Here is a 15,069-nt window from a genome sequence, read left to right on the forward strand (position 1 = left end):
CCTTTACCTTTACTTTAAGAATCTGCAAATGCTTACCATTCAAAAAGGACTGATAGGAGTTGCAGCCACAGTCTGTCCGGCCCGTGACGAGGGTCCTCCCTCTTCTCCCCAGCAGTTCTTTTCCAGGAAGGAGAAAGTGCAGAGACACTCCCTTAAAGACCCAGCAGGATGGCCAAGGCTATACTCAAGGGCCCCCTGGTCCTCTGGCACTGCAGCTTTGCCAGCAGAGAGAAAAACCTCCCTGAGCTGCTCAAGGAGAACAAGTATTTCCCGTTCCAAGTACAGCAGCCCAAAGGTGAGGAGCAAAGCCTTAGGGAGGCCTCTTGGGTCTTCTTGATTGTGCTGAGGACGGCTGGAGAACTGTCTGAGACGGGCCACCGTTCTACTTGAAGTCTGCTCTAGCAACCATTGCACATATCGTAGGGAACCATCAAACGGTACCTCCCCCCACCCCAGCCCCCCCAGTGCTGGAAACTGCAGTCAAACATAACTGTGCATGCGGGCTAGTTCATGCATGAAGGAGTTAAGACAACAGAGCCATGTTCCTAGACTGAGCTAGGTCATGCCTCCCCCTTGAGGGAGGAAGTGAAAGTGCTTCTCTTCCTTTCTCACGCTCTCTTCCAGCCATCAAAACAAAATTTAAAAATTGCTTCCAGTAGCACCTTAGAGACTAACTAAGTTTGGTATGAGCTTTCGTGTGCATGCATACTTCTTCAGATTCGTGCATGCACATGAAAGCTCATACCAACACCAAACTTAGTTGGTTTCTAAGGTGCTACTGGAAGGAATTTTTTAATTTTGTTTCGACTACGGCAGACCCACACGGCTACCTACCTCTTCCAGCCATGTAACCAACCAGTATGGACATGTCTGAACTTGCAGCAAGTTCAGATGGCATGTTTGAAACTATATTGTGCATTTTGCACCCAACAGTAATCTGCCTGTGTTATCCTTGCTGCTGCATGGATCAGTGCATGAATCAGACCTTTGGATTTAGTAAGGAAAGTCTTTAAACGTACTTAACAGTGTGTGTCATTGCTACAGGGGTAGAGGGAGGGGACATGTGTTTTAAGGCAGGCTAAACGGGATACATTGAAGGGTCTAATAACCCATATTCCACACTATGCTGCTGGTTAACTTAAGAGTGTTTTTGACCCTGCTGGGGGCTGTCTCCCCCTTGGGAGTGTGCAAAGCCCCACATTTTGAATCCAGGCACCCAGCCGATTCTTTTGTTAATTTACCCACGCATGGGTCAGATCTGTTTTCATCCCACAAACCCAGCCCTATTCCTGTCTCTGACACGGGAGAAGACAGGAGAGGGAGCTATTCTCCGGAGTTATTCTCATGCAAGATGCATGTCTGGGGTTGGGCAGGGAAGCTGAGCGGCTTAAACTCCCGTGTTTCAGAATATCTTCATGATAGCAAGGGGGAGTCTGTGTCTTAGCTTGCTCACCCAAAGAAAAAGGTGTCTAAACGGTTCTCCACTGTTGCATTTTTTGTGTCCTTGAAATATGAAACACAATTTCAATTGCATGCGCATCAGGAGCTCTAATTTTGTGTTTTCTGTGCTTCCCAGCTCTGGCCACGGGGATTCTGGGTTCTGTGGCCTGGGCTGAGGGAGGGAGGTTGGGGACTTGGGAAGAAGGATCAGCCCTGGCCATTTCAGCCTGGGCTGTGGTGGCCTGTAGCTCAGCTCCGCGGGGCTTAGTCCTGAATTTTGCCCTTTCTGCCTCCCCCCTACAGTATTTGTGATTGAATATTACAAGGACATGATCTGGAAAGGACTGGTGATTTTCCTGCTTTCTTTGGGGCTCAGCATACTTCACTTCAAAGCACCGCGGGTAGGCACATGATTCTTGCCACTGCTGATAACCAGGTACCAACGAGATGTATTTGTCTTGCCACAATTCCCCCGCTGTGGGAACACAGATTTCCCCTGAAAGTATTGAGCTAGTCACTTGGCCCACACCCCAAAGGGTCTGTGCGACTGCGCTAACTCACATTCCTCCCTCGCTGCTCTCTTGACTTTGCCTTCTGTTGTCTCTCCTGACACCGCTTTGCAGTTGGGCACCAGCTAATTCCTCCACAAACTACCAGGTACAGTGGTACCTTGGGTTACAGATGCTTCAGGTTACGCATTTTCAGGTTAAGGATGCGCTGAAACCCGGAAGTACCGGAATGGATTACTTCCAGGTTTCGGTGCTCGCGCATGCGCAGAAGAGCTAAATCGTGCTTTGCGCACGCACAGGGGTGCAAACGCTGCGGGTTGTGAACGTGCCTCCCTCATGGATCGTTCACAACCTGAGGTTCCACTGTACATTCACAGAATTGAATAGGAATATAAAAGGGAGTTGTCCTGTAAGGGAGATTACCATTGCTCCCATTTTGCGTCTAGGGAACTGATCCAATCAAGTACACAGCCTCAACTGTGCTTCTTCACAGTTGAGGGTCCGCGTGTGTGTTTGTACAAATTGGTATTAGGAAGAGCTTGCTGGATGAGGCCAATCTAGTCAGGCATCCTGTTCTCCCTTCAATGAGGCCAAACTTAGATTCACAAAATGCTTAGGGGTATGGATACCCCTGTGTACCCCCAGAAAAAAGCCCTGGCTAGGAGCCATCAAGAACCCCTCTTCTCCATTGAAAGCCGCCCCAGTTTGTGCCCATCCCTGCCTCCACAGTTTAACTCTGCACTGCATGAAGGACCTTCTTTTTATTCGCCCTGAATCTTCAGACATTCAGCTTCATCGTATGTCCACAAATTCTAGTGTTTCTGTATCAACTATATCCATGTCCTGCTTAATTTTAAACACCTCAGTCATCAGGACCCCTCTGGCTCACCTGACCTGTAAGCTCACAATAACAGACAGTGCAAAACACCGGGACACCGGGTTGAATTTTTCAACTTTCAAATTCCAAAAATTAGATATTTTGTGAAAATTAATATAATTTGATTTTGCTTGGTAAGTAAACGGTGCATAAAATTGCATAGAAATAATAAAAAATGATTGCCAAGCGCTTGCATTTATGTTATTTTATTTATTTATAGCATTTCATGACATTTTCAGGAGGTAAAATTAGCATTCATTGGTTTTCGGAAAGCAGTTGATGTGCTTTTTCATCAGATGTAGACTTACCGAGCTAAATGTTGTCCAATCACAAAAAGAATAGCAGATTTCAATTCCTTACACCTTAGAACATATTTTTAAGACCTGGCACTGAATAAATTAGATTTCACCCCCTAAAATGACCCCCTCCTACCCCCCTCTATCCTTGCTGGCTTTTCATTGGCTTTTTTGTGACTTTGTTGAGAGTTTGGGGTTTTGTTGGGCAGAGTGGGGTGCCCTGGCCTCCTCTGTTGCTGAACTCTCACGCCTGCCGAACTTGCCTTGAAGTTTTTTCCGCTGGGACTTCCCCTGCCCCCCCCCCCCGGGAGCAGGTTCCTTTGCTAGCTGGACCCACATTTACCGTATTTTTTGCTCTATAAGACTCACTTTTTCCCTCCTAAAAAGTAAGGGGAAATGTGTGTGTCTTATGGAGTGAATGCAGGCTGCGCAGCTATCACAGAAGCCAGAACAGCAAGAGGGATTTGCTGCTTTCACTGCGGAGTGATCCCTCTTGCTGTTCTGGCTTCTGAGATTCAGAATATTTTTTCTTGTTTTCCTCCTCCAAAAACTAGGTGCTTCTTGTGGTCTGGTGCGTCTTATAGAGCAAAAAATACGTATATGCTTAGCAGTGAGTGGAGCCAGTTGTCTCGGGGGTTCAGTTATGGTCATCAAAGGTGCAGAGAAGTTGGCCTGAGCGTCAGCGGTAGAAAAACAGGCCACACCCAAGAAAACACCACTCGGAGCCCATTTCGAGGCCAGTGGGAGGTCCATGATGGCACGTGTCAGAGCTGCCCTAGGTCCCAGCTCACAGAGGACCAACGCCAGTTCGTTGTTATATAAAACAGTCTTTATTGAAGCTCAGTTTTGCTTTCACAGCCGCGGCGCGCAGCTCTACGTCTCAAACTCTAGACCGCCGAAGCTCCGTCTGAATCTCCTCCCCCCAGACACCAGTTTAAGACTCTAGCCTTGCTCCACCTCTTCCTCTGCTCTCTTCTCCTCTGGGCCCGCCTGTCCGCTGGGGTCTCGCCTCTCCTAGACTCTTCTGACGCTGAGTCTCCTGAGTCCTCCCCCTCCCTCCGGCGGGCTTTAGGACCTGGTTCCCAATCCTGGTTTCCTGCTGTGCCGCGCGCCTGTACATTCGAACTTGGCGCGCGCGCCCAGCCGGCCACCTTCCTCCTGACCGTTACACTGCTCCTGTCACTGCTTCCCCCTTCGGGGAGGCTAGCTGCACCTGACTCTCCCTCCGTTCCCTCACTCTGCGATGGAGGCGTGCCCACCCATTACTCATCTTCTCTCCCTGCTGGAGGAGACGCTGGCCCTGACACATGGGACTCTTCCCCCCCACTACGCTCTGGTGGGGAAGCTGGCCCTGATTTTCAGCTACTGCCCTGGGAGTCTCCGCTGGCCCCTTGCTTCTGGTGTGTCCCCCCTGGGACCCCCCTTGCCCTGACCATCGGCGCCCCCTTCTGGGAATCTTCTGATTCGCTGGAGAGACTCATGGAATCTCTCTCGGGCCAGTCTCATACTCCCCTACGCTGCCCTCAGATTCTTCCCCTTCGCTCTCCATTTCCTCTCTCCCCTGTGCCTCTGCTCCTGAGCCCCTGACAGCACGCAACAGGTTCCACGTTATGTCTGAAGAATGCCTTCCAACTGCTACTTCCTCGTAGCAGTAAAGGCCTTCTGCAACCCTACAGAGAAAGGGTGGGTTGCAAAGAGAGCGCAAAGCTTTTTAAAAAATAAACAAATGAATTTTATTAGTATTTTCCACACAACAACAACAACACAAAATATATCAAAAAATAACAATACACAACTCACAAAAATCAACATTTGAAAACTAAAAAAACAACAAAAACAAACAAACAAATCCATATCTTACAAGTTAATATTATAAACACTAGAACAACAACAACAAGACATTGACTTCCACCAATCCCACAGCACCTCCTTTATCTCTCGTCGTGTCTTCCTATTTTCCTGTTTTCTTTATCCTCTCTATCCTAACATCTAGATATAAATCCTTCTTTTATATCCTTTCACTTCACAAGGTTATTCCAGACTCAGCCAGATTTCTGCCCTCGAACCTTGGCTTTTGAGGTATTCATTTAGGCACTCTCATTCTTTTTTTACTTCACTTTTTGGTTTTTGTCTTATTATATCTGTCAATTTGGCTAATTCTAAGTATTCTGAGAGCTTACATAGCCACTCTCCCCTAGTGGGTAACTGATTCCCTTTCCAGTACTTAGCCACCAGGATTCTTGCTGCAGATGTTGCGTATAAGAAAAAATTAGAATAGAATCATAGAATCATAGAGTTGGAAGAGACCACAAGGGCCATCGAGTCCAACCCCCTGCCAAGCAGGAAACACCATCAGAGCACTCCTGACATATGGTTGTCAAGCCTCTGCTTAAAGACCTCCAAAGAAGGAGACTCCACCACACTCCTTGGCAGCAAATTCCACTGTTGAACAGCTCTTACTGTCAGGAAGTTCTTCCTAATGTTTAGTTTTTAGTTTTCAGGAAGTTCTTCCTAATGTTTTAGTTTTTAGTTTTTTCTTTTGCAATATCATTAAAAATTCCTAAAAGGAATGCCTCTGGCCTTTTACTATATAATATTCTTAATGTTTTCTTTATTTCTTCGTGGATTATGCTCCAAAATTTCCCAGTTTCAGGGCATGTCCACCACATATGGTAGAAGGTTCCTTTTTGTATCTTGCATCTCCAGCACTTATTATTATATGCTTTATTCATTTTTGCAAGCCTTTCTGGTGCCCGGTACCACCTGTGATACATTTTCATATAGTTCTCTCTTATTAGGTAACATGCTGTAAAATTTATATTTTTTGTCCGTAGTCTTTCCCATTCATTATATTCAATTGGGTGGCCCAGATCTTGTTGCAAAGCTTTTTCCCAGATAAGGTTGCTCCCGTCCACTACTTGTGTTGCGTTTCATCAGGAGACGTCCCTGCGCAGTCCTTCTGAGCTGACTTATCTCAGATCCCCCACATCTGGACAAGGGAATCGGCCAAGCTGGGGAGGAGATTCTCCAGGGGTTTTTTTGGTGGGGATGGAGAAAACAGATTGGCTGGACCAATATACCCCAACCTAGTGCCCTCCAGATGTTTCGTACTGCAATCCTCATCAGTCCCATTTAGCTCAGGCCTGACTGGAGTTGCGGTTGAAAACATCTGGACGGCACCAGGCTAGGGAACGCCTGTCCAGGTGAATACCTGGCTCCGAAGAGCAGCTGTAGGGCAGAGATTTTGCCTTCGATTCCCCTGTTTTTGAGATTCCTGGAGGCAACAGGTTGACCCTGATGAGGAGCAGGGTTCTCACGCGGATGGAGCTCTTTCTAAGCTTCATTCCCCCCCTGGCACCCCTAACCTTCTCTGCCTGGACCCTTTGCTCTCCTTCCAGGGCACTCAAGACTTCACAATTTTCTTCGTCTTTGGCATGTTGACCGGACTCTGGCTGTCCATCAGCAACATCCACAAGCGCCGGCTGATCATCAACCACATCAAGGAGGTCTACCAGTTCTATATCAAAGGCATCCTCTGGCAGGAGGGACCGCTGCATCAGATCTACGTGCGGCTGATAGCCCAGACCGATGGTACCACCAGCATGGCGGGGGGGGGGGGCATGTAGAAGGCATCCTTGTCGCCTCCTCTGCTAAACTCCTCCTCCTCCTCTCCCATTACGTCCAGGCCTTCCCTCTTGAAATATACTCAGAGTCGAGAGTGGATTTCATGCTCTTTATTCTGCTCATAGTGGTGAGGAGGAATGGAAGTTCCCCCAGAATGTCTGCCTTATATACATTATTTACACAATAGACCCCACATGATTGGCTAATTCCGGGATTCTCCTGTAGGCCAATCAGGTTGCAGATTCTCTTCCACCTGGAGCTGGATTGGGTGGCTCCTGTGGACCAATCAGACTACTGCATTCTGGATCCTATTGTTCTAGGACCAATCAGACTGCTGCCAAACTTTTTTCAAAGAGGGATCATAGAATTGGAAGGGACCCTGAGGATCCTCTAGTCCAACCCGCTCCACTGCAGGGATTTCAGCTAAAGCATCCATGACAGGTGGCCATACAGCCCTTGCTTTAAAACCTTCAAGGCAGGAGAATTCACAACCTGTCAATCAGCTCTTACTGCCAGAAAGTTCTTCCTGATGTTTGAAGAAGAGCCTCTGTTCTTCTTGCTGCTGCATGGAATAACACATGAATCTGACCTTTAGAGTTTGTAAGTAAAGCATTTAAACCAGGGGTCAGCAAACTTTTCCAGCAGGGGACTGGTCCACTGTCCCTCAGACCTTTTTTGGGAAAATGAACGAATTCCTATGCCCCACAAATAACCGAGAAATGCATTTTAAATAAAAGGACACATTCTACTCATGTAAAAACACACTGATTCCCAGATTGTCCATGGGCTGGATTGAGAAGGTGATTGGGCCACATCCGGTCCTTGAGCCTTAGTTTGCCTACCCATGATTTAAACCTACTAACGGTGTGGTCTGTTTATTGAGAGAGGGGTAGAGAGGGGGAGCCCTGTAAACAGGATATTTAAAATGTCAATCAGCCTCTATTCCTCATGCTTCACTGCGCTGCATGATACTGTGATTTTAATACTCTGCTGGGGTCTCTTTCTAAAGTGTGTATCGCCCCACACTTTGTATCTAGGGATCCAGCCAATTCTTTTATCAATTACCCCACACAGGTGATTTACATCAATCTATTTTCCACCCCATACCCTGGACCAGCAATGGCAGCCTCCATAGTAACACTCTGTTTCCTCCTCATTCCAGCCTACGGAAAACGCTACTACAGCCTCATTATCAATGGATACCGCCTGGAGGTGCTCACCCTGGCTGCACTGACGGACCAGTTTGAGGTATGGGGTGGGCCCTTACTGTGCCAGTTATGGGGCTCCGTGTCTTGACCAGATGCATGGCAGATGGAGGACCAAAGGTCCAGCTTCACATAGGCTATCTGATACATTTATTCGCTTGATATACATGTAGATACTCCGCTTCCTCTCCTAATGGTTGGAGCACCTTCCAGAACAATCCGAATGGTAACTGCAGTAAAGACGTTGGCCCTGCAGATTCCTAAACCTGAATGGTTCTCCATTTCTTGGCCTCTGCCTCTAGGAAAGTGTAAAATATAACTAGCTAAAACCAGACTCACACAGCAACAATAGTTCAAAACACAGCGAGTCCTTTCACTGGGCAAACGCCCCCAGGCGATGTACCAGGGCAAGAGCGTTTGACATACCAAAATTTCCCAGCTACAGCAGCAAACCCTCAAGACACTCTGAGTCGCTTGCCCACGATCCCAGGGATGGATCCAGCCTCTCCCATGTTCTGATCCCCCTGCAATGGGAGAAAAATCTCTACACTGGGGGAAATCCCTACACTGGGAGAAAAACTCAATGCTTTCTCTCTCTCTTTTTTAAATGATATTTATTGAAAAAAAAGTTTTTTTAAAAAAATTACACACACACACACACACACACACACAAACCAAAAACAAAACAGAAAAATAAAAAATAAAACCATCATTCTCAAATTCTCCACTTTCAATACCTTCTTTCTTTGACCTCCTCCTCCTCCCTTTTCTTGTATCCTGATTAATAATAATCGCAGCAAATCCTTTCCTTAATTCATAAAATTCTGTCATTACATTACCTTAATCTATTTTCATCTTATCATATAAAAAACCTTAAAGTTTAAAACTTAAATCTTATTTTTACCAACTTCTCCTAACTATAACATTCTTATCTAATTCTTTAGACATTTTTACAAGAGCCAAATAATTTCATTTCAACATTTTTCTAACATTCATCGAAAAACTCAATGCTTTCTCACAAAGCTATGGGGCCACAAAGTTTCTCTAGGTTGTCGTCAACACTCCATTAGTGCCTGCTTCACGACTTTCTTTTCAGCATGATCTAAACCATCACGGGTGCTTCCGTTGTGATTCCTGCATTGCAGTGGGTTGGACTAAATGACCCTTGGGGTCTCTTCCAACTCTACCATTCTGTGATCATAGGGAGAGACATTGCACATGTGCCACCTGGTGGTTGGTTCTCGTGTGCATGTGTGCTTCGGTGTGTGCATGTTGATTTTTCTTTCCTTGTTCTTAAAGGGGGCGCTGCTCCTGTCGGTCTCCTGGGTAGCTCTTTAGGTAGTTGAAGTGGAGGTGGGTTCCCACGAGGCAAAGCACAGAGATAACAGCAAGAAACTTTGTTGAACTACATCACTGGGAACCAGGGGCAAAGTAACTGCTTATATACATTTCTGAAAGCCTGGGACACTCCCTCTCCCAGCGTGATTGGCTGTCTAAACTTCCAAGCTGCAAATCACGACTCAAGAGTTCAAGGGCCAATGGCAGAGGCCCAAATCCTGAAATGCTCTGTGATTGGATATCATGTATCGGTTCAGAATACAGGAGCTCAGAACTCCAGACTCAAGCTCAGGCAAACACAGACCGCTAACTATATAACAGTCCAGTGGTACCTCTGGTTGCAGACGGGATCCGTTCTGGAGGTCCAGCCAGATCCTGAGGTTTTCGCAACCTGGGAGACCGCTTCTGCACATGTACATGCAGCGTTAGAGTGCTTCTGCGCATGCGCAGAAGCGGTCTACAGCTTCTGCACATGCGTGTGCGGCAAAAACCTGGAAATATACTTCCAGGTTTGCCGCTTATGTATCCCGAAGTTTACGTAACTGGAGGTACAACTGTATTTATGATTGCATTCCAAATATAATTAACCCTCTCAGATAAGACCTACTATTTTACTGACCCCACCCCAATTCTGGGACCTAGACGTGGAATTCTAAGCACTAATGCCCCCCTGCAGCCTCTGGTCATCCAGCATAAACATCTCTCTCTGTGTGTGTATAGAAGGGGCAAGCCACGTTTCTGAAGGGGGCAGGCTTTGTCCCATATGTTAGATTTCTGAATGAGAAAGGGAGGCGTGTTTCACATCACCCTTCCCACGGAATCACGGAATCGTAGAATCGTTGAGCCATCTACTCCAACCCCCTGCAATGGTAATATTTTAGCTTTCTGTTACGTTGCTTTGACTGTATGCTCTATATTGGACTTTCTCCAGGTTGTTTTATTTATGTTTTATTGATTTAATATGCTGCAAACCGCTTTGAGATTTTTCTTAAAAGTATAAAGCGGTATAGAAATTCAAAAAATCAAATCAAATAAATAAATGGACTGCTACTGGACCGCTATTTTATCCGAAGTCTACTCCTACTGCTTTTGACGGAGTTCACTTCCCAGCAGCCACCTTGTCTTCATTTCCACTTTTGGATCTGACTCCCATCTGTATGTAAAAAGGGCCTTTCTGTCAAGTAACCGCAGAGGTCCAGCAAAAGGGGTGGTGAGGGTTAGGGGGCTCCCTCTGCTTCCCCCGCAGGCCTCAGGTGGCCCCTGGGGCTCACTGCCCGGCTCTCCCCACCTTTGAGAGTTGGAGGGGTGAAAACAGGCTCCATCCTTCCAGGCCTGTTCAACCTGCCCCACTTTGCCTGTGTCTCCCCCCAGCTTCTCGATTCTGTGGGGCGCCGCATCGCCCGCAACCTCAACCTCAACTTCTTTGACTATGAGGATGTCTCCACGCGTCACGTCATCAGACACCTTCCGCCGGAGAGGTACGACGACGACGACGACATGGACTACGGGGAGAACACGAGTGTGTGAGGGGAGCGGGCAGGGGTGGGTGGGTGCTTGGCTATTAAAGGTGGGCACTCTGTTCTGGGTGATGATTGTGTCCAAAGTGTGTCCTTTGCCAGGGTCTGCCTGGTTCCTTTCTTCTCTGTCCATCAGCAGATGTCTTCTGAGCTGCTTTGTGTCTACGACGGCCCAGGTTCAATCCTGGGGAGATCTCCATGGAATGGGAGGAGGAGGGTGGGTGGCCCAAAGGAACTGGGAGGAATGGTTCCAGCATGACCAGACCCAAAAACCTCTTGGCGCTGGAGTGGTCCAAGAGGAACTCCACCCAAATTCATCCTGAAAGCCCATCTGTTGCCCAGCTCCTAGTGGTTAAGAGCGGTAGTCTCGTAATCTGGTGAACTGGGTTCGATTCCCCGCTCCTCCACCTGCAGCTGCTGGGTGACCTTGGGCCAGTCACACTTCTCTGAAGTCTCTCAGCCTGACTCACCTCACAGAGTGTTTGTTGTGGAAGGAAGGGAAAGGAGAATGTCAGCCGCTTTGAGACTCCTGAAGGGGAGTGAAAGGCGGGATATCAAGTCCAAACTTCTTCTTCTTCTTTAAGAGGAGCTTAACCCTGCCCTGTGGAGCAGCCAGTCAAGTCTGACTCTCTGGTATCCCCGACTTTTGAAATAGAAATAGAAGAGTTTGGATTTGATACCCCCCTTTCACTCTCTTTAAGGAGTCTCAAAGCGGCTAACATTCTCCTTTCCCTTCCTCCCCCACAACAAACACTCTGTGAAGTGAGTGGGGCTGAGAGATTTCAAAGAAGTGTGACTGGCCCAAGGTCACCCAGCAGCTGCATGTGGAGGAGCGGGGAATCGAACCCGGTTCCCCAGATTACAAGTCCACCGCTCTTAACCACTACACCACACTGGCTCTTTATTGTCACTTGTACAACTTGTATACAGTGAGATTACAGGAGCACCCCCCACTCAGCTCTCTTAGTCTTAATTCCCCTCGTTTACTGACGCACACCTACCAACCCCAAAAGTCAGTTGCCCTGTTGTTCTCTTTTCATTCAGCAGCCTAACAGCCCACGGACAGAAGCTGTTCTTTACCCTGTTGGTGCCACTAATCCTGCTTCTATAATTTCTGCCCGAGGGCAGGAGATCAAGAAAGTGCCAGCCAGGGTGTGAACCATCCCTGAGAATTTTCCTCACTCTCATGTTCTTCCGCTATTTCATCCAGCAGATTCACGGGACAGCCCATAATATCTTGTGCTGTATTCACCACCCTCTGTAGGCACTTCCTATCAGATGATGTCAAACCAGCGCCCCACACCCTGATGCAGTAGGAAAGGGCACTTTCTATTGTGGACCAGTAGAAGGAAAGCATCAGATGTTGATTGACATCGTTCTTCCGCAATACTCTGAGGAGATGGAGTCTCTGTTGGGCTTTCTTAACCACCTGGGTTGTATTGATTTTCCAAGTAAGGTCTTCACTGAGATAAACTCCTAGGAATTTAAAGGAAGAGACTCTCTCCACACAGACCTCCCCGATGTACAGCGGGGCTAGTTCTCTCTTCCTCCGAAAGTCCAACACCATCTCCTTTGTCCTTTTTGGTTACCTAAAAAGGTAAAGGTAAAGGGACCCCTGACCATTAGGTCCAGTCGTGACCGACTCTGGGGTTGCGGCGCTCATCTCGCTTTACAGGCCAAGGGAGCCGGCATACAGCTTCCAGATCATGTGGCCAGCATGACTAAGCCGCTTCTGGCGAACCAGAGCAGCGTACGGAAACGCCATTTACCTTCCCGCTGGAGCGGTACCTATTTATATACCTGCACTTTGATGTGTTTTCGAACTGCTAGGTTGGCAGGAGCAGGGACTGAGCAACGGGAGCTTACCACGTTGCGGGGATTCAAACCGACGACCTTCTGATCAGCAAGTCCTAGGCTCTGTGGTTTAACCCACAGCGCCACCCGTGTCCCTTTTTTGTCACCTACAGTCCCCCAAACAAGGAGAGAAGCTGGGGGTGCAGCAAATGAATTGATTTTTAAACCAGACTCTGAGCCAGGGCACTCTGCAGTGCTCAGTTCAGCCTTCCCACAACTCGCTGGGGGAAAGCAGGGATCGGTTCCCGCCGCCTTTTCCCACTCCAAAGCATCCTGCTCATTTCACTAACGCGAATGCCAAACTTTCGGCAGCTTGAATTCCAAGCCTCAGTCTCAACCCAGGTGCGCTTGCTTGCGTGCGGATTTCAGAACCCAATTGCACCCATTTCAGAGGCCCAGATGGTGGGACTTTTCTTGGGCTACAACTCCCATCGTCCTCCCTGAGCGCTGGCCAGGCTGCCATGGGCTGATGGGAATTGGAGTCCCGCACCAACCGGCGTCCCACATCTGGACCCCAGTCCTGCAGCCTCGGGGGGGGGGGGGGTTCTCTCTCCTTGCTCTCCTGTTGCCCCCCCTTCACCCACTAGATGGCGCTCCTTGACTTCGACTCGGGGCCTCTGCTGAGCCGCTGGCTGCAGCACTGAGAATTTGGGAAAGTTCCTTGCTGGCTCCCCAGCCCGGCTCCTTCCTCCCTTCCAGCAGAAGGCAGGGACCAGCCAAGGGCGGGCGGACAGGGACGGGGGCTGTGCAGAGGCTCCGGGCATAGAGGACTTGGCTTTGGGCGAGGGTGGTGGGGAAGGGGGCTTTAGGAGAGAGGGGCTGGAGAGGGGCAGCTTTCTCTTTCTGCGCATCGTGGGGGTGTCCCTGTGGCCGCCTGCGCACCTTCCAGAGGCGCCTGCTCAGCTCCCCCACTGCGGCCCATTGCAGCAGCACTGAATCGCATCTCCTTCCCGCGCGCGCTGCTGCAGCGCGTCCTCCAAGCGCCTCTGCCTTGCCAGCTGCAGTCCCGCCGCTTTGCACAGAGAACTGTAGAGTCGGGGAGGAGGAGGAGGAGAAGGAGGGACCGAAAGGGACACCCAGCCCAGCCCCCGACACATGTGCGCCGTGCTTAAAAAATGTGGGAAACGAGAGCGGGTGGGAGGCCGGATTAAAGGAGTTTACTGAAGGTTAGGACCGGGAGAGGTGCACAGGAGGGTTTGTTGAAAAGGCTAAGATACAGCCTGCGAAAGCTCTGAATGTGCTCAGAGCAGTGAACTTTTCCTCTGCAGCTGAGATACCCCAAACAACACCCCACCCCCGTTAATTTTCTCCTTGCACCGGAGCAGGGCATGAGCCCACCCACGTGCCATTTCTCCGGCTGGTGGGTTGCGGGAAACAGGTTTGGGAGCAGCTGCCCAGGGTGGACCCCACTGGAGAGGGAACCCGTTAGTAGCGAGCCCCCCAAACTCCCCTCAGAGGAGGCACCCAGAGGAAGGTCTCAGATGGAGATAGGAAAGTCGGTTCCTACTGGGAGAGGCGCCCTGAAAGATCCCGGGGTCCTGATCCGTACCGGGCTTCTTAGGTCCAAACCAGCACTTGAATTGGGTTTGGCAACCTCCAGACATTCAGCTCCGCTGTGGCAGGATTGGTGAAATAGGAGCTGCTTGCCTTGAGCCTGCCTGTGATTGGGCGGCCACATTGCACACCACTTGCAGTTTCTGAACCAACTTCCAAGGCAGCCCCACAGAAAGCGCATTGCAGGAATCCGACCTCAAGGTTACCAAAGCAAAGGTGGCGGCTGCAGGCAGGTTGTCCCAGTCTAGGCAGCTTAAGCTGCTGGAAGGCCCTCGGCCCCACTGTGGACACTGTGGAATGTGAAACACAAGACCAGTCAAGTACAAGATCCCTAGAGTGAACATGTTTATGTTGGCTATTTGCAGTATGGTAGCGCTGCAGATAGCTTGCTGGGGAGATCATGCATTAAAAATGAAAAGGACTCAAAAATAACTTAAACAAGGTTTTAATAAGAAAAACAAAAACTCCATTTACACTAAATACATTAACAACCAAACCAGACCCAACCACCAACCCAACCCCCAGGGTAATGGGAGAGCTAGGTGCTGCTCCTTATATACTAAACCCAAATGCTGACACACCTTAATCAAATACAACTCAGCAGCACCTGCTATGTTTCACAGCTTTAAAGTTGGGTCTCGTTATCTTGCTCTGGCCCTTGCTCTGGCCCCTTTAAGATATACACATCGAGTGGAACAATGATGAACCTTTACATTTAAAGAAACCATTCAACAGTTTACACATGGGGAGGTGAAGAAGAAGAGTTTGGATTTGATAGCCCACTTTATCACTACCCAAAGGAGTCTCAAAGCAGCTGCATGTGGAGGAGCGGAGACACGAACCCAGTTCACCAGA

At 48.8% G+C, this 15,069-nt stretch overlaps 1 protein-coding gene across 1 annotated transcript; it reads left to right on the plus strand.

The window, feature by feature from the left end:
* CATSPERQ (catsper channel auxiliary subunit theta) lies at positions 1-10,868 on the plus strand. The gene is made up of 6 exons (XM_077932658.1): positions 1-295; positions 1,744-1,841; positions 3,434-3,436; positions 6,521-6,713; positions 7,909-7,994; positions 10,661-10,868. Exons 1-6 carry the CDS (start codon positions 169-171, stop codon positions 10,814-10,816), a joined length of 663 nt encoding a protein of 220 aa, XP_077788784.1. The 5' UTR covers positions 1-168; the 3' UTR covers positions 10,817-10,868.
* The last annotated feature ends 4,201 nt before the right edge of the window (positions 10,869-15,069 follow it).

The sequence above is a fragment of the Podarcis muralis genome, chromosome 8 (assembly GCF_964188315.1).
Source record: "Podarcis muralis chromosome 8, rPodMur119.hap1.1, whole genome shotgun sequence".
NCBI classification, from domain to species: domain Eukaryota; kingdom Metazoa; phylum Chordata; class Lepidosauria; order Squamata; family Lacertidae; genus Podarcis; species Podarcis muralis.